Source organism: Chlorocebus sabaeus, chromosome 12 (genome assembly GCF_047675955.1).
Source record: "Chlorocebus sabaeus isolate Y175 chromosome 12, mChlSab1.0.hap1, whole genome shotgun sequence".
NCBI lineage: Eukaryota > Metazoa > Chordata > Mammalia > Primates > Cercopithecidae > Chlorocebus > Chlorocebus sabaeus.
In genome coordinates, this window is record NC_132915.1 from 1485048 (window position 1) to 1505503 (window position 20456).

The following is a 20456-nucleotide window of genomic DNA, read 5'->3' on the forward strand; positions in this document are numbered from 1 at the left end:
ATATTATTCGGCTTGTTCTCTTTTTTCTCACAGTAATTTTTACGAGATTTGACCGTGCTGCTTTTCCCTTGGTCATTTTTATATGAAATTACTTACTCTAAATTTTACAAATGAAGCAGAGCTTAGGAAATCTTTTCTCACTTCCCAGAGATCCATATGTTATTTCCATGTAGAGTGCTGCACTGTGTTGGGCCTTCCTCTCGCTCTCCCTTGCTTTGCTCTAGATCTTTTCTTTCCCTCATCCTTGTTCTTCCTATCCTACTTATTTTGATTCTCCCCCAGCAGTTTTTCCTCTTTGTTGGGCCCTGACCTGGGTGGGGGCCCTGGTGGGTCAGTTTTGGGAGTTCTAGCAGTTGGCCTGCTTTAGCCCCTCCAGGCCTTCTTACTGTGTCCCCCTGCACCCTCTCAGCTTTGGAGAGCAGGAAACTTTCCCAGATTCAGCTGCTGTTCCCCAGCTGGCCCCTTGTGCTTTCCGATGAATACCTGTTGGCAGTTCTGGGGTCTCCTGTTTTTAGGTCTGTCAGGCGCCCTGTTGCTTCCTCCTCCTTTCACATAGATACTGAAACCATGCAGAGTTCATAGCTAGTGGAGATTTTTCCCACCTGCTTGTACTTTAGGTGTCATGAGGGTATCTTGTTACCTAATTTTGATGTAAATGTCCATGGGCTTTTGGTTTTGCTGTCTGGTTGCTGTCTGTTTCTGTGTGCAGATTCAGAGATTCTCCTGCTTCTCTTGCTACCACCCTCTGCCCAGAATCTGTATGGTGATTTTAAGGCATTGCCTTCACAAATGTCTGACTTATTCCCCCAAAAATTATGTGAAAGAAGCTGAGATACAAGCAAGGATATTTTGCTATAGAAATCTTAATTGTTGTATTTGATTTATGTACAAATCAGGCCTTCCTTGTGGCTATTAGCATTCTCATTTAAGAGTTCATTATTATATATATTTTGGTATCATTGTAAATAAGTACTGAATTATCCTTTGGTTTGTGTGCTACAGTTAGATTTTAGGTTTGAGGAATTATTGCATGAACTGTTTTTTAAATAATCAGCTCAGTTTTTTGTTTGTTTGTTTTTTATTGTGCAAAAGGTGTCAGTAGTTAGTTTGGAACTAATGCTATTTTGAACAATGGATAACGTGTCATCAAAATTAAGAAACATCTGAGTAAATTTTCTGCTGTGAAGGTTTTGAAACTATGTGCCATATATAGTACCTGGTATTTTGAAGTTTAAGGAGAATGTTACGCTAGTTACTGTCTCATCATATTATTTAACAACGTTTTATGTTTGCATGATTGGCAATTTCTGGTTGGAGAGGTTCAGTACTGAAACAGCACAAGTGTTGAAGGTCATACCTGAGGTTCATTGCCAGAGCTGTTGGAGGGAGCATTTATAGGCCTTGGTTCTGGCCTTCTCTTTTATGATCACAATTCAAAAATGAATTATAGGTGCCTAGAAGCAAAGCAATAAAAATCGTAGCTATTTTTTAAACCTCTTTCAGATAAAAGCCATGAGTTAATTTTTTTCATTTCCTAAAAAGCTCTCATCTTGACATTCTCTGGGCATATGTACAAAAAAGACAAAATACAAACAATAAAACTGAGCAAAGCCAATCAAACGAAACTCCCTAGTCATAAACCCCATGCTCCCATTCCGTCAGTGTAATCAAGTACGTGTTTAAAGGAACGGAGAAGGTTGGTTTCATTCTTTAAATTAGTGAACAACTTTTTTTTTTTAATTAACAATAAAATTCATAGAGAGGACCTTCCTCAACCATGACTTTTCTCTTGGCCAAAACCTCCATTTCAAGTTTAAAGATTGTTACCTACTATCAGTAGTTCTCATCTCACATTGATGAGAAGGAAAAGGCATTTCCAAGGTAACCTGTACTAACATATTTGAACTCTCTCTCTTTTCAATATTTTTCCTAAAGGGTATTGTGGTGTTGATGTTTCTCTTGAGTATTAAAAATAAGAATAATGTGTTTTTGTGGAACCATACTGCTGTGTACTGATACATCACTTAAAAAATATCAATTACCTCCTAGATGGCGTTCAGGAAGTGGCTTATATTCACTCAAATCAGAATGTGATTGGATCAAGCAAAGCTGAAAATCACATGAGCCGATGGGCAGCACATGATGTATTTGAGTTGAAGCAGTTTTCCCAGCTGCCTGCTAACATAGCTGTTTGCAGTTCTAAGGTAAGAAAAATATAGGATAGTATCATCTTTAGTTACCTCATTTTTCACAGAAGTCACTCAATAGTATTTTCTCTAAGTACTCCCTCAAAAATAGCTACAAAAACTGTAAGGGACATACAAATAAGTGTAAAAATCAAAACATTTGGGAGCTGTAGTCATTGAAGATGCTTTAGATTAAACAACAAATTTACACCCAAATACCTAGTAATGTTGAGTTGCTTAATAGTTTTCCTCAGTAAAAATTGGCCAGTACCCCCAAAATGAAAAGGAATCTGAGGGAATCATGTAGTTCAATCAGAACCAAAACCATTTCTGCTCATATGGAAAAAGGAAAGTATGTGATTAGATTGCTCCACAATTTTTCACCTAAAATGAAGACACACACAGATAACTCGTTTCATATAGAATTTATATTTTTAGCAAAAGGATTTTTATACTGTTAAAAGTCATAAATACTTCCTATGGGCTCTTCCCACTTCAAATTGCTGTGATATTTTTGTTTATGCATAGTCCTTTCGTCAAAGGTTTTTACAAAATATTTTCTTCTGTTTGGCTTATTATTTTCTAAGAGCTAAGTGCCTCAGGAGTAATTTTACTGTCACTTTATGGGCAGGAGTTCAGAATGTGTACTGTATATAATCCAATATTTTGCTTCAACCTAGTGCTATTTTACTTTTAAGAATGAAGGTGGGGGTAGAATTCCTCTGAACTATCAAGGGAATTAATTTATTTGTACCTCACTGGTTTGACAAAGGAATCAAATTAGCTTAACAATAAAACCAGAGTACAAAATGAAATTCAGGACCAGAGAAAATATAAATTAAACTGGAAGTTTAAGACGGAGAGAAAGTTAGAATACACATGCATAGGACATAACATGTTCTACCCAGATATTGTATTAAAATGGCTAATTTGATTGAGTTTTCTGGTAGAAAAAACAAAGGCGGTAAGCTGTCTATTTAGTGATACCTCAACTAGCGCATGTAGAAATGTGTGTGGGCAGTTTGGGTGGTCACAATGACTGAGTGTGTAACTGGCATTAATATCTGGAAGCCAGGGATTCCAAATGGCTGTCCTGGACAGAGGACTGGGTTGAGGGGGCAATGCAATGGGGAGGCACTCCCACATGCAAAGAATTGTTCTGCCCAAAATGCCACAACACCCTGCTGAGAAAGGCTGAGTGAAATGTTTGTCCTTAAGGGAAGAAAAAAAACAAAAAACAAAAAAGCACTGGTTCTAGGAGAAGCAAAGCTTTTCCTAGCACTCACTTTGAAGGAAATTTGTCACTTGGGGTATTTTGGAGACCACAGAATGATATAGTAAACAGCCAGTTGTCTTATAATATCCCTAGAATAAATCTAATAGCGGACTTTGAAAGGCTATCCTTTCTAGCCTTTTTCGGTGTAGTCCATAGGCCCAGTGCCAAACTACAACCTGTGAAAGCATTTTTTCATGACCCAAGTATGCTGCTTTTTATACTCGTCTTCTCATTTGATCCAGGAATGTACCATCTCTCAACCAACACTTTAAACAGCATTGCTACAGTTTGATTGCCTTGTATGTGCCGTCTGAAAAAGGCAGGCAGAATTATGTTGGGTTTTCCAGAAACTTGCTTTGTTAGGATAAAGAGTATGTCAGATCTTTTAAACAGATAGCTAATTTTTTATTAGGATTTTTTTTAACTGTGCCCTTTTTTAAAACCTTGTCCTTCTACATACAAACAAATTTTAATGTGAAATGTCAGATAATTTGGCAAACCGCTGTAGTGGATGTTAATGAAATAACTGGATACTGGTCATTAACTTATCTAAATATTTATTAGAGAAGAAATTTACAAGCATATAATTTCTCCAACAGTTGACCTAAGAAGCAACCTGCTTCTTAAGCAAAGTTATAAAAATAAAATGCTGGAAACACAGTTTGCCTGTGAGCTCTTACAGTCCAAATATTTTTGAGGTGGACAACACAATCTCGTTAGAAACCTTGTCTCTTTACAGTGATTTTCAGAGGGAGGGGCATCTCTTGCTAGGAAACAAATTGGAATACCTACTCCCTGGGTGTTATAATACACCCTTCGAGGCTGTCTATCTCCCTCATCACACATACACCAACTTAGTAAACCTTTTCAGAGAAGATAAAGAAATTAGTTTAATGACTACATTGTGGTGAAGTTTTAAAGCCACTAAATGGGAGGTCCATTCCCATGCGCCCTTGCTAGCAGCCCAAGCACAGTCTGCAGAAACACTCATTTCAGTGGCTGACTTCAGTCAGTAATTGATACAGCAAAATTTCATTCTAACATTTCAAAGCTATCTCACAGAATTTCTGAGAAGAAAAGTTCCCAATCACTGATTTCATCATATCACGTCATTATTACTTCAACACCTTTAATGAGGAAATCATTGAAACACACTCATCATCTTTGGCTAGAGAGACTTACGTTACTCAGAGGTTTTGCAGCTGGTGTGGCAGTGGGTGGCAATAGTGAATTTACAGTTTTGAAAAAAAAAGTTACGAGAAGAAAAGAGAATAAACAAAGGGAAAGGGAAATGAAGCAAGAACAAAAGAGACTCAATCATAGTGTTAGAAAATACCTGCAAACTTCTTGATCCTGAAGTCTCCAAAAAGCTCAGACCTCCCAGCGATAGTACAGTATCTTTCATCTGGGGCTCAGTCTAGAATCTTTTCGGTGACTGGTAATTCCTCTGAGTGCTTCATGTCTGTCATCAAAGTTTTATTAAAGAACTTTACTTGTGTTTAAAAAGATTGTGTGTGCATGCATGTGTGTCTGTAGCCAGTTGCAGACATGTTGTCTCAGTAAGAAAATAAATCCTATTTGTTTTATGAAATCAGTACACAAGTAACAGTTGCCACAGTATACCAGTATTCCAACTTCAAAAGAGTTAGAGTCTGAATCAGAGCCTTTAACTAGATTGCAAGGGAATATACTAAAATGAAAACTTCTAAAAGAGAATAAACACCGTAATCCTAGATAAGATCCTATGGTCTTTCAGAGTTTTTCATGTATAGTAATTATTTGATGTACAGTAATTATTAATAACCAAAATGACAAAAACTGTGAATCTACTCTTCAAATTCAACCATGTATCTTAAAAAGGAGTAAAATGTACTCTAGAGTTCATCTGTTATTTTACTATATGGAAGTATGTCACGGAGCTGAACTGTACCTGTTTGTGATGTGATGCCTCCTTTTCTCAGTCAACTGCACGTTTTCAACTTAAGTTTGCATAAAATTTTCTGAAAAGAAATGTACAAAGACAGCCTTCAATTAAGGATTAATCACTATGGCAACTGAGATGTGGTGACTGAAGGGGGAGGATGTATTCTCCCCTCAGTTTCCTGCCAGCTGTCATAGTCAACCTCTGCTGCCTGAATCCAAGCCAAAATATCGACTGTGACCAACTCTAAGAAACTATATCTGTATTTTTATAAATTGGTACAAGTATCAGACTATAAAAGAAGACTTAATCCCTTGAATTGGATGACAGACACTTGGCACTCTTGTGAGTGTTTGACAGAGAAATAACGGGTCGCTTTGTAGTAAAACCTGGATTAATAGTAAGCCCCTCTTTATGTTATTGCAGTGTGGTGTAAATGAGAGAACTAAGCGTGCTGTCAGCCCGGGGCGGGAGGTAGCGTGGGGAAGTGTCTTTTATATAACCAGTGCAGGTTTAAGCACTGTTCAGAATACTGTAAATACAAAATATTGTGTTAGTAAGAACTTCTCTTTCTTGTATTTGTATTAGATTGGCATTCTGTAGATTACTTAAAGAAAGGATTTCTGTGAGCTACGGTGGGTTTGATTGCAGTATGTTTATACAGCTTTTGGAGTCAGCTAGGAGGGATGGACTGTTTACAGTGAGCAGACTTTGGGGAGATAGAGCATTCCATTATCCTGTTTTTCAGGATAATGAATGGCATGATGATTTAAAGTAATTGTTCACAAATGGCTGGTTTACAAAGTAGTCCAGCAAGCAAGGTTTACGGTTTCAGCATGTAACTCTTACTGGGTGGGATAGTTCATGGTCTTAATTGTTTTTCTTTTTATAACTAGAAATTAATTTTATGGCATTTGTATCAGAAAGTTACCCTTTCAAGTAATTTTAGTAGAAATCAAGATTTTAAAATGTGTGTGTGTGTGTGTGTGTGTGTGTGTGAAATTATGTAACTGGTATTGATATGAAAAAGGCTTTTGTGTTTCTACACCTAGAAGTAGGATTGGTTGTAGATAGTTTTCTGATTTGGAAGATAATATGTCATTTGAATAGAAAATACCTGCTACTTAGAGGAAGGAGAATCCAGTTTTTAAACTATAAACATAGAGACCTATTCCCCTGCTAGCTGGAGGCTACAAGAAGCTGTAGCATCTTTCCGCACAATGATGATACCAGGATTCATGGACTAATGTAACTGATGAGCTGATGTGTGCAAAACACGTTCAACACCTTGCAAGAAAGGCATTGAAATTACTCAAAAATATATTTTTTTATTATTGTAATTATGATTATTGCTTACCAATGGGGTGATGTGTAAATAAGTCTCTACAATAACCTGCTATTTGCTTCTCTGGTTCCTTGTTTAAAATTCCTTGTCACCTGTGTCTGCTGATTGAACTCCTACCCCTTGTATCATCTGTGACAGCTCTCCCCCAACTCTTCTCCAAAGCAATATAAATTTTTCCTCATTCTTCTCTTTACTTGTGTGTGTTGATCTGCTATAGCAGTTATCTCATTGTATTATGCAATACTAGATGAATATGTACAAGATGCTTTTGAGTGCAGGAAATAGAATAACCATCAAACATGGGGCTATATAGTAAGTCACTAAACTAATTCAAATAACAGCAGGTCTGGAAGGAGGTGTTTTCAGGTGTGACAGCCCCATGACACCATAGGGATTCAGGCTCTTTCATTTTCTGCCCTGCTATCTTTAGTAAATTAACTTTTAGTCCTTAGGTCTTTTGCCTCATGTTGCCAGATGACTATTGCAACTCAAGAACTCATTTCCTCAAACAAATCTATTCTGAGGATAGGGAAGTGTAATTGTCTTCATATATCTCTCTCTCCTATTGTATTTATTTATTTATTTATTTATTTATTTTGAGACAAGAGTCTTGCTGTCACCCAGACCGGTGTGCAGTGATGCAATCTCTGCTCACTGCCACCTCTGCCTCCCAAATTCTAGTGATTCTCCTGCCTCAGCCTCCTGAGTAGCTGGGACTACAGGCACATATCAGCACAACTGGCTGATTTTTGTATTTTTAGTAGAGAAGGGGTTTTGCCATATTGCTGAGACTGATCTCAAACTCCCGACTCAGGTGATCCACCCTCCTCAGCCTCCCAAAGTGCTGGGATTACAGGCATAAACCACCATGCCCAGCGTTATCTCTCTCCTTTTGTCGGGTGTATTAGTCCATTTTCACATTGCTGATAAAGACATACCAGAGACTGGGTAATTTATAAAGAAAAAGATTTAATGGACTCACAGTTCCACATGGCTGGGAGGCCTCACAATCATGGTGGAAGGTGAAAGTCATGCCTTACATGGCAGCAGGCAAAAAGAAAAATGAGAGCCAAGAGGAAGGGACAACCCCTTATTAAACCATCACATCTCGTGAGACTTACTCACTACCATGAGAACAGTATGAGAGAAACCACCCCACTGGGTCCTTCCCAGTTATCTCCCACTGGGTCCTTCCCACAACACAGGACAATTATGGGAGCTACAATTCAAGATGAGACTTGGGTGGGGTCACAGCCAAACCCTATCATTCTGCCTCTGGCCCCTCCCAAATCCCATGTTCTCACATTTGAAAACCAATCATGCCTTCCCAACAGTCCTCCAAAGTCTTAACTCATCCCAGCATTAACTCAGATGTCCACAGTCCAAAGACTCATTTGAGGCATGGCAAGTCCTTTCTGCCTATGAGCCTGTAAAACGAAAAGCAAGTTAGTTAGTTTCTAGATACAATGGATGGTCAGGAATTGGATAAATACACGCATTCCAAATGGGAGAAAGTTGGCCAAAACGAAGGTGCTAAAGGCCCCATGCAAGTCCAGAATCCAGTGGGGCAGTCAAATCTTAAAGCTCCAAAATGATCTCCTAGGACTCCATGTCTCAACATCCAGGTCACACTGATACAAGAGGTGGGTTCCCATCGTCTTGAGCAGCTCTGCCCCTGTGGCTTTGCAGGGTACAGCCTCTCTCATGACTGCTTCCATGGGCTGGCATTGAGTGGCTGTGGCTTTTCCAAGTGCGCAATGGATGCTGTCAGTGGATCTACCATTCTGGGGCCTGGAGGATGGTGCCCCTCTTCTCACACCTCCACTAGGCAGTGCCCTATTGGGAACTCTGTGTGGGGGCTCCAACCCCACATTTCCCTTCTGCACTGACCTAGCAGAGGTTCTCCATGAGAGCCCCACCCCTGCAGCAAATGTCTGCCTGGACATCCAAGGGTTTCCATCCATCCTCTAAAATCTAGGTGGAGGTTCGCAAACCTCAATTCTTGACTTCTTTGCACCCGTAGGCTCAACACCACATGGAAGCTGCCAAGGCTTGGGACTTGCACCCTCTGAAGCCATGGCACAAGCTGTACCTTGGCCCCTTTTAGCTGTGGCTAGAGTGGCTAGGACACAGGATACCAAGCCTCTACCATTTTTCTATGAAACCATTTTTTTCTTCCTGGGCCTCAGGGCCTGTGATGGGAGGGGCTGCCGCAAAGGTCTTTGATGTGCCCTGGAGACATTTTCATTCTCAAAGAGATTCTATAAATGAAAATGTGAATAATTATTCTAATTTGTTAGTATGAGCATAACTCTTTTGTGGTGAGTTGGCATTAGATAAGACAAATATGTCTGAACTGGAATTTGTGATATTTTGCAAATTATCTGATGAAGATAATACACCTTTAATATAACTAGGATCTGCTCTCACAGTTTTTACAGCAAGGTGGTAAGTTGATGTTTTATTTTAGAGATGTCAGCCATCTTGTTAGCCACATTACTTAGTATCAGTCAAATTTCAGTTAATCTATAAACAAGTCTCATGACTAGCATTACCTGCTTCAAAGTGGATCGGAAAACCATATCCCACTATTTCATTTGCTATGTAAGGCTATTTTGTTGCAGGTGAAATAATTGAATGCCTTAACAGCAAGGACTTTTTATCTTGTTTAGAAAACTTGTTTGGCAAATGTCCTCCAGAAATTAAGTTTTCTTTGTTGTTGAGTGGGGGGAAAATAACCCTGTTACTCCTCTGTTCTCACCTCACAACAATCAACACAGAAGATTTCTGTGACCAGCTGTGTGGGGGATTTTCCCTTACACCAGCGAGCAGTCAATTCTGTAGCAGATGCCAGCTGGGTATCCTCCGAATCCGTTCCAGTACTATCTGCCTGGATACAGTATCAGATCCAACAGGTTGAACACTCAGTCCCACAAGACTGCCCGCAGCTTGTCATATCAAAAGACCCAGTTTGTTTTACCTGTGCTTCTAACCAAGCAGCTATAAATCAGGGTTCCCACAGTCCCCTCCCGGGGCTTGTTTAATTTGCCGGAGCAGCTCACAGAACTCAAGGAAATACTTAGGGTTACCATTTTATTAGGATAGACATGAAGAGCTGCGTAGGGTGAGGTATGGGAAGAGGTGCAGAGCTTCCACACTCAGTCCTGAGTTCTCCGCCCTCTGAGAATGTCCACCTTCTCAGCTATCCAGATGTTCTCAGAATCCAGTACTTTGGGGTTTTTATGGAGGCTTCATTACATAGGTATGATTGATTCAATCAGTCGTACCTATGTAATAGTTATGATGGTTAAGCCACTGGTGATCAGCTTAACCGTCAGCCCCTGTTCCTTCTCTGGAGGTTGGGGGTGGTGCTGACAGTCCCAACCCTCTGACCCTGCCTTGATCTTTCAGGTGACCAGCCCCATCCTGAAGCTCCCTAGGGGGCTGCCAGCCACCAGCCAACTCATCAGCATAGAAAAGCACATCACTGTATTTCAAGGATTTTAGGAGCTGTGTGCCAGGAAACCGGGACAGAGACCAAATGTCTGTTTCACAATATCACAGTCGTATTTGTGTAAGTTTATAGTCATCCAGCAAGCATTTATTGAGAGCCTGTAGGGCATGACTCAGGACTTAGTACAATAACAATACATGGTTGCTCTCTGGATTACAGGAGTGTGATCTAGTTAAATAGATAAGACCTAAACAATCAAAATAATTTCAAACAGTACAGGGGGCCCTGCCTATTCAAAGACATCTCCTAGATTTCATTATATTTCTCTGATGGGTGAAATGAGGATCTTTGGCCTATGTGCAGCATTATTTGGTTTGGTATATTGTATGAGATGACATAAAATCTTAAATCAAGGTACATTCCATTTTATAATAAAGCTGCCAAATGAGAAATCAAAGCAATAATGCAAGAAAAGAGTATGCAAGGGAAGTCTTGTGAAGCTGTACCTTCGAGCATAGGTAGGACAGTGTTGGGCAAGGAACTAGGTTCTGAGGAAATCTGGAGCCAGAAATGTGACGATGTGTTTGGCAGCTAGTGAGAAGACTGGACTGACCAGGCAGACTTACATTGGACCACAGAGAGCAGTAAGGTACATAGGGGGTTAAGAAAAGTCATGAAGGGCCTTTCATTTAGGGCAATAATCAATAAATGTTAAACTGATCTGAACAGACTGAGATGTTAGGCTTTATACTCTGACAGGTTAATTTTCAAGATATGCCAAATACCTAACCATTCCACAGTGAAGAAGGCCAGGAGCCAGGCTGGAGCAGGTTGATGTAATGATTATTCTAGACAAAGACTATTCTATTTTCACTGAACAGGTGGGGGACCATTTCATGTGTGTGGATATAAAGCTGGGTGAAGCCCAGACCTACTCATGATTATCATGGTCAAACTTGCCAACATGGAGGTATCAAGTATGTGTTGAATGAAGACATTCCAGTTTATTAGAGACTGACAGTTGTCAAAGTGTGGTCCGTGGACCCTAAGATAGCCCCAAGACTCAGGGGGGTCCACCTTTTCACTTGTTGACATTTGTACTAATGATTCAAAAGCAATGTTGGGGAGCCTGCTGACAGATTAGTATGAACAGGCAGTGGCCCTTAATTGTAGTAGTGAGACAAGATAGCTCCTTTGACCCCCTTCGCAGACGGGAACTGGAGTGGCTCATTTCACTCAGGCCGCCGCTGGCCACTCCTTGTAGGAGGGAGTGTACAAGTGAGCAAGCAGGTATGGGAACAGGAGCGAACAAACGCTGCAACCAACCAGTCGCTCTTCTCTGGTGAGAGCAGGCCCTGCAGCAGCGTCCAAGCATATTACAACCAGTGCTCTTTAAGCTCTGCCATCCGGGGACAGCCAAGTGCCACCCAGCTCAGTGGAGGGTCAGGGTGGCAGCCCCTGCCCTCTTGGCACTTGGGTTCTTGACCAGTGTCCAGGAAGAATCAGGTCATATGAACTGTTTGAAAGGCGATGCATGCGGAAGACTTTATTGAGCACTGGGCGGCTCTCAGCAGAGAGGGAGGCTGGAAAGGGGATGGGAAGGTGATCTTTCCCCTGAAGCCCGGCTGTCTCCGACCAGGCCCCTCTCCAAGCTGCACCGTCTGAAGTTGGCTGCATCTGTCCGTAGTCTCCGATGCCCAGTTGCTTCTCTGCTTGCCGCTCAGCTGCTTGTGTTGCTCTGCCAGCTAAGTCTTTTATGGGCCCAGGATAGGGGCAGGGGCTATCCAAAAAGGCAACGTTTGGGTAGAAAAACGGGGTCAGCTGTTTCCACGTAGGGCCACAGATCCAGGCTGAGCTTAAGGGTGGGGTTTAGATGGGAGCCCAGTCCTTCTGTATCACTAGTAGTTAATGGATTTTTGACCACCACATTCTTGCAGGAAAAGAAAACTACTTTCTGTTATGAGTATCTTCGAGGAAGCAGCAAAATCAGTTTTAGCAAATCTCAACCCTTTACAAGCCCATCTTTTTTGTATTCTGTATGATGAAATGGGAAGTATGCATAAAGCACTTGAATGATTGAGTTGCACATTGAACTGGCTGCTTTTTTGTGGAACACCATTTGAAAGAATGACTGATAGACGGGTTATTCAGATTTGGTATTTGGCACTTCCTCAAAAAAATGAACTTGTTGACCATGTCACCTCAAGGAAAACAATGGACAGTACTTGTTGCCAGTGATAAAATTCAAGCTTTCAAGTGAAAGTTAAAATAGTGAAAAGCTTTTATCTACCACCATAGCATTGACATCTTCCTAATACTTATTTTTCTGATAATAACAAAAGTGATTTTCTAATGTGGTACAATTAAATGTGTCCATGTTTTGAAGATCTGCATAACTCTATTAATCAGTATTTTCTAAATGACCAGTGAATGATATTAAAAATCACACATGGGGAAAAGATTTACCAAAGTTCAAGATACACCAATGAATTTTAACAATATAAACATTTTACTGAAAAGTTTCAGATTTTTAATGAAATTAACCTTGAGTTTTGGTATCATGTCAAAAAAGAAAATCCATAATTATCTGAAAAGACTGTTAAAATATTTTTCCCTTTTCTAACTACACATCTGTATGAGACCAATTTTCTTCATAAGCTTCATCCAAAACAACGTGTCACAACAGTTTGAATGTAGAAACAGGAGAATTCAGCTGTCTTTTATTAAGCTAAATATTAAAGACGTTTGTAAAAATGTAAAACATAGCCACGCTTCTCACTAACTTTTTGGTTTTATGCTTTGGAAAGTACAGTTACTTTTGTTTTAAAAAGTTCCTTATGTTAACATGTAATGGGCTTTTATTTTATTTAGTTAATAAAGACTTTAAATTTTCAGTAGATATAACCCACACAGACAAAAACTCTTTGAGATTCTCAATTTTAAAGTATAAAGGAGTTTTAAGACGAAAAAGCTTCAGAACTACTGTCTTAGACCCATATGAAAACAGTTGCCTTATCATTAAATTCACTTCTGCAGGATATGCTTCCATTTGGCCTTTCTCTGTGTAAAAATGTTACTTTCTCTAATCATAACCAAAGAAAGCATATCAGAATAGAAGAGAGTAAAGATGATGTGATTATAGGGAATTAACTCTAATTTACTAAAAAAGCGGAATCTTTAACATATTTTAGCACTTTATTATTAATAATAAATAATTACATCAAATCTCACAACTAGTTGTAATGTCTCAGTGTCATTTGTGGTCCGTGCTTGAAATCATCTTCCCCAGACACTGGAGAGCCATTTGGTGGCTTTCTAATCAAATCAGCCTAAGTGGCCCAGCTGGAGGCCAGGGCGGAGGGACGTGAGGAGCCTCAGCTAGCCACTGGAAAACACAGGCAGCAGTGAGTGCCTGCCAGGAAAGGCTTTCTTTGGTTAACTTTTTTTCACCAGCACCACTCTTCCGTGATCTTTGTTGCCAGCGATACGAAATATAACAGGTATTGTTTCATATGAGGTCTTCAGGTAGTCTTTATGTAAAATATGATAATACAAATAAAACTTAGTACCTAGAGAGATTTGAAATTGAGGTCAAGGCCATAAGATGTGATGGACCTATCCATTAGTACTTAGTGGAGATCCTACAAAGACTAGTAGAATTGTGAATTTTAAATACGAAAGAGACTGGTAGGAGTTCCCAGATCCAAATCTCCCATCTCCTAGATCCCATTCTCCAAATCTTTCATTATCCGCAAGATGATCCTCAGAAAGGTACAGAATCTCCCCAAATGGAAAGTGTAAGTGGCAAAGTAGGGCCTGGATGCCAGGGTCATGGTGCTGAGCCCAGTGCTCAGACGGCTCTCTGGAAAGGCTTCGATCCCTCTCTAGCCTTTGTCTGTAGGAGGAATTAATGGGAATTTACTCCTGGGCTGCACTCCCATGGAGGACTGAGGGTATTAGCGAAATTTTCCACTGCACATCTGCAAGCTTTGGTGAAGGTAATTGCTGTGGTCTCGCTTGGCCCTTTCCCGCAGAGCCATCAGATCAGCAGCCCCCAGGGAGACGGAGTTCCTGTGTGTCTGTCTGTAGCACATGGCATTCGCCTGCTCCCCTCAGTGCCGCCACTTCACATCATTTTAGATAGATGGGTTTCCTGGACGGTGAGTCACCCCTGTGAGTGATGCTGAATTTCCACAAGCAGCTTCTATGAGATTTAATTTGATAAGTGTTTATTTGAAGAGATACTTCCATTATTCTTTAAAAAAAAAATAAAAATTAAAAATAAAAATAACAGCTCAGGACAGCCAGTATAAAGTTGTCCCTTTGTGGCTGACTCAGAAAGCAAAGCACTATTGAAAAAGAGTTTAGCTGGATTATATAATAAGTATTACTCCTTCCAGGAAGAGAGCAGACCCATGGCTAAAAACTTTAATCTCCCTCTCTCCCCAGAAAAGGTTTTGGATTTGAATCCAAATGCTGTTGTTTTTTTGAGATTTGAACATCATTTTTAAACATAGGCAGAACATTTGACTCTTCTTTTGTGGTGGGTCCTCTGACCAAATGGCTTTTCTGCATGCAGATGGTTAAGACAATTCAGGGATAGCTCATAGTTGCCTTAGGTTCTTTTTGAGTATTGGAAAACTGCGTTTACAATAATGTTTTCTATCTCCAGGCACAAACCTTGAGTGATTCTGAGTATTTTCATACTTAAGCAAAAATCCTGAAATTGTTTGTTGTTTTGTCTGCTTTGTGGCAGAGTTGGCATGATCAGGTGGATATGAGGGCTTGTGGCCACACAGTGTGCCCTTGTGTGATGACCTTAGAGTGTCTTGTGAAGCTCAGGAACAAGGTGTACAAAGAGCTGTCCTGGGATGGGCAGATCCTTTTTGACCTTAGAATCAGAATTTTTAATTAAGCCTTCCACTCTAGCTTCTCAGTGGGTCAGAGCCATCAGAACCTTCCAGTGGCTTTGAAGATCTCCTCCTTGTTTCCAGTTTTCTTACTGACTCATCAAGCCTAATCATCTGGTTATGGAAGAGTTGGTGTAGCTGTTCGGCATGCACTGCTCTGTGTTCTGTTTGCTCCATGAGGTATATTCTGGAGAAGCCAGCCCAGTAGATAGATCCGTTCCACACTTGCTTAATAAAAGATTTCACTGCTTCCACGTAGCCTCCTGTGGACAGCGGTCCGGCTGTTCTGCTTCCCTGTGCACCATCCTCCCAAGCTTTCTCTGCAACTTGGAGTATACAGATGAGCAAGGGAGAATGAATCAGATTCTCTCTGCAGATTATCAGCAATAGCTGACTGTCTCCAGGAATTCACCCAGAGATTTAGAAAGATGCAGAGATTCTGAATACTTCTCCTGCGGAAATGGGAACTAGAGGCTGTTCTTGATTGCATTTGAAACTCACTCTCCTGGATTGTAACTTTTTTGCCTCGTTTGTTACAGTGTATGGGTATGGGAACGATTCCTCCCTATCAACTTTTTTCACTCCTTTGCCATTCCTACCTAGGTGCCCTCTACTGTTCTTTAATAACCTCCAAAATTACTTTTTACTTGGAGAATATTAATAGAGGGTTTCTTTTTTCTTAAACATTCTCTGAACAAGTCTAGTACAGTCTTCTACTATATAAAGATTTATTCCATATGTAGCTGAGTAAATAGAAAGCTGCTAATTTAATCATGTGCCCGTGAGGTAGGGAGGAATCTTCCTTATGTTTTTAAGTATACTGACATCACAGATAGCTGTCTCCAAAGTTGTTAAGAGTTGATTTTGTTTTACTTACCCTTTCATATCAAAAGTCTTAACTTTTTTAGTTGAGCCTTTCAATAAATATCATTTCAATGAAAATAATGCAACTTAGTTTACATCTAATGCCTTGAAATATACAGAATACACTTTTGGTTCAGAAGAAAAAGAGTATTATCAAAGTTCATTTGAATGTTTCACACTGTCGGTCTAAGTGAAGATGAAGAACTTTTCTGCTGTTAACCAGTATAACCCTAAAACTTGACCGTAAGAAGCCAGTGATCGTAAGAGGTCAGTTATAGAGGATGATGGATAGTTAGTAGATCCAGGGTGGACTCATTCTGGCTACTCTGAAGAAGAAACTTTTCCCTACAAAAGTGCCTTCTTGTTTATTATAATCCTAATATGTAGGCATTCCTTGTTTTAGTGTAGTTCGTTTGATTGCACTTTGTAGATAATGCCTTTTTTACAAAGTTTTGTGACAACCCTGCTTCGCACAAGGCTGTTGGCATCATTTTTCCAACAGCATGTGTTCACTGTGTGTCTCTGAGTCACACTTTGGTAATTCTCACAATATTTTGAAGTTTTTCCTTCTTATTATATCTGTTAAGGTGATCCACAGATGACATGCGTGATCTTCGATGTTCCTGTTGTAATTGTCTTGGGCACCAACTGCACCCATTCAGGATGCCAAACTTAATCAGTGTGTGTTCCGACTGCTCCACCAGCCGGCCATTTTCCCTGTCTCCTTCTCCTTAGACCTCCCCTTCCCTGAAATGCAGCAGTATTGAAGTTAGGCCAGTTAGTAATCCTACAATGGCCTTTAATTGTTCAACTTTAAAGGAAGAGTCTTACATTTCTTACATCAAAATCTAGAAATGATGAAGCTTCATTAGAAAGGCATCTCAAAAGCCAAAATAGGCTGAAAACTGGGCACCTGTGCCTAACAGCCAAGTTGTGAATGCAAAGGAAAGTTCTGGAAGGAGATTAAAAGTGCCATTTCAGTGAACACAAACGATAAGAAAGTGAAACAGCCTATGCCTGACGTGGAGAAAGCTGTAGTGGTCTGGGTCAAAGCTCAAACCAGCCATAATATTCCCTTAAGCCACAGCTTAATCCAGAGCAAGGCTCTAACGCACTTCAATTCTGTGAAAGCTGAGAAAGGTGAGAAAGCTGTAGAAGAAAACATTTGAAGCTAAGAGAAGTTAGTTCATGACATTTAAGCTAAGAAGCTGTCTCCATAGCGTGAAATTGCAGAGGTGAAGCAGCAAGTGCTGATGTAGAAGCTGCAGCGAGTTATCCAGAAGACCTAGCTAGGATCGCTGATGAAGGTGGCTACACTAAACAATAGATTTTCAATGCAGACAAAACAGCCTTCTGTTGGAAGATGTCATCTAGGATTTTCATAGCTAGAGAGGAGTAGTCAGTGCCTGGCTTCAAAGGACAGGCTGACTCTCTTGTTAGGGACTAATGCAGCTGGGGACTTTAAGTAGAAGCCAGTGATAATTTACCATTTGGAAAATCCTAGGATCCATAAGGATTATGTCAAATCTATTCCACCTGTGCTCTATAAATGGACCAACAAAGCCTGGATGACAGCCCGCCTATTTACAGCATGGCTTACTGAATATTTTATGCCCACTATTGAGACCTGCTACTCAGAAAAGAAGATTCCTTTCAAAATATTGCTGCTCATTGACAGTGCATCTAGTCACCCAAGAGATAGATGGAGATGTACAAGGAAATGAATGTTGTTTTCATGCCTGCTAACACCCATGGATCAAGGAGTAATTTTGGCTTTCTTATTTAAGAAATACAGAGCCGGGCACAGTGGAACATGCCTGTTGTTCTAGCTACTCAGGAGGCTGACCTGGGAGAATCACTTGAAACCAGGAGTTCAAGACCAGCCTGGTCCACTTGGTGAGACCCCATCTCTAAAAATTAAATTCGAAAAGAAAGAAAATAAGTTTCATAAGACTATAACTGGCATCAATAATGATTTCTCTGGTGGACCTGGGCAAAGTCAGTTGTTAAGCTTCTGGAAAGGAGTCACCATTTTAGATGTCATTTAAAACATCTTTGATTCATGGGAGCGTGCCAGGATATCTACATTAACGGAAGTTTGGAAGAAGTTGATTCCACCCCTCATGGATGACTTTGAGAGATTCAAGACTTTAGTAGGGGAACTAACTGCAGATGTGGTGGAAACAGCAAGAGAACTAGAATTAGAAATGGTAGCCTGAAGATGGAACTGAACTGCTGCAATCTCGTGATAAAACTTTAATAGGTAAGGAATTGCTTCTTACGGGTGAGCAAAGAAAGTGGTTTCTTCAGATGGACTCTATCCTAGTGAAGATGCTGTGAGCATTGTTGAAATAGCGACAAAGAATTTAGAATGTTACATAAACTTAGTTGGTAAAGCAGTGGCATAATGTATGCACACCTAATAGACTACAATATAGTGTAAGCATAATTTTTATATGTACTGAGAAACCAAAAAATGTGTGGTGGTGGTCCAGAACCAAATCTACTATAGTAAGTTATAATTGTCACTACAATAGCAACTGCACTGCAGCATTATTTATCTTGTACCATTTATTGTGAAAGATTGACTACTATTTTAATGAAACAAACTTTTCTAACGAGCACCAAAATGTTTATAAAGTAGATATGTTTTTTCAAAAAACAAGAATAATTGAAAACTATACCAATGGCACTGCTGCTTAAAACAGCGGTTTTTCAACTCTTTCTGGCCACATACACCTTTAAGAACATGATTAAAGCCATGGGCTCTTTTTTTTTTGAAAAAATGTGTTCATGCTCAAATGTGTAAATACAGCTTCAGGGGATTCATAGATAACGCTTTCTGAAGTCGCTGAAACCCATCTGCTGAACATTTGGAGGGTCAGTGGACCCAGGTTAAGACCCCCACTCTCCCTGCCAGTGAAAAACAATTAATGCCCCCCTCAAAGATGTCTGTTGACTCATTTCTGGAACCTATGAATACATTACATTACCCAGCAAACAGGAAAAGGAATTAAGGTTGTAGATGCAATTTAGGTTGAATCAGCTGACCTTGAGATGGGTCAATTGGATGTATGCAGTTAAGGATGTTAATTAACCCATTTTGATCCTGGATTATCTGGATGGGCCCAATCTAATCACGTTAGTTATTAAAAGCAGAGCACCTTTCCTGGCTGTGGTGAGAGGGTGACGTGACTCTGAAGAACAGAGAAGAAGAGTTGCTAGCTTTTGAAGGGGACCACAAGACAAGGATTGTGGGCAGCCACCAGGAGCTGGAAAAGCAAAGAAATTCATTATCCCAGAGCCTTCAAAAAGGGATGCAGCCCTGCCAACATCTTGACTTTAGCTTAGTGAGACCCATGTCAAGCTTCTGACCTACAGAAGTATAAGATAATGAATTTATATTGTTTTAAGCCACTAATTTTGTGATACTGTTATGGCAGCAATAGGAAACTAATCCAGTACACTGCCCCCAACCCGTACATAGTTTATACATGTAACCTTTAGAGCTTTCATTCAGAATAAGCCTAAATGGCACATTGATTCCTAAAATCTATTTTTAATGTAACTATTTTGTTTCACAGCCTTGTTTCAGTAAAATGTTAAAAGTTGCCTGCTAAAATGGAAATATGAAACTAGATAGATTTTTAAAAATAAAAGATAGCTGTTGAGCCCATGTTAAATAAGAATGATTTTCCTGGCCAGGCGCGGTGGCTCACACCTGTAATCCCAGCACTTTGGGAGGCTGAGGCAGGCTGATCACAAGGTCAGGAGATCGAGACCATCCTGGCTAACTTGGTGAAACCCGGTCTCTACTAAAAATACAAAAAAATTAGCTGGGCGTCGTGGCAGGCGCCTGTAGTCCCAGCTACTCAGGAGGCTGAGGCAGGAGAATGGCGTGAACCCAGGAGGCAGAGCTTACAGTGAGCTGAGATCAGGAGACAGAGTGAGACTCTGTCTCCAAAAAAAAAAAAAAATTTCCTTTTATTATTGCCTAAAAGAATCAGATTTTAAAATGTGGAATGTTTGGCAAAAATTAAAGATCCACATGTCTAATAACTGTGGTTGCAAAAGCTGAATTTTCCTAAAGAGGTTATGAAACTGATTTAAGAAAACTGTATCTGTATACATGTGAGCTTTGCAATGCTACCAGGGTCATAAAGACCCAGAGTAAACAAGTAAATAATTGACAATTGCCATTCCCTTGGCATGATTTCTCTATGGCTTCAGAAATTGCAAAATATGAGAATGGAATTTTCTTGGTTGGCCCAGTTCCTTCTCTTTCTGCTTACTCCCCTTACCTTCATGTAAGCAATATCATCTCATTTCATAGTAATGAATGATTATTTCTTGGGGGTATGCTAGGATGATGAGTCTTTGTATTAGGAACTTTTAGTGTTCATTTTGTTTTGTGATGGAAAATAAATGCATCAAATATCTTTCAAACTTTAACAATCAATGTTTTTCTTTCCATTAATGTTTTAAGATACAATTTTTTTT

At 39.9% G+C, this 20456-nt stretch overlaps 1 protein-coding gene across 10 annotated transcripts in view; it reads left to right on the forward strand.

Annotated features, from left to right (window-relative positions):
• The window catches only part of ERCC6L2 (ERCC excision repair 6 like 2), a 175716-nt gene that overhangs the window by 99193 nt on the left and 56067 nt on the right, over positions 1 to 20456 (forward strand). For 6 of the 10 annotated variants that reach the window (XM_037998707.2, XM_037998708.2, XM_037998710.2 and 3 more), the window contains exons 17-18: positions 2050 to 2204; positions 14217 to 14342. In XM_037998707.2, coding sequence (XP_037854635.2) covers positions 2050 to 2204; positions 14217 to 14342 — 281 coding nt within the window. Of the gene's footprint in view, positions 1 to 2049; positions 2205 to 6566; positions 6651 to 14216; positions 14343 to 16543; positions 18220 to 20456 lie in introns of those variants that run through there. The other 4 variants (XM_007969902.3, XM_073021392.1, XR_012094714.1 and 1 more) reach the window with 3 other exon arrangements.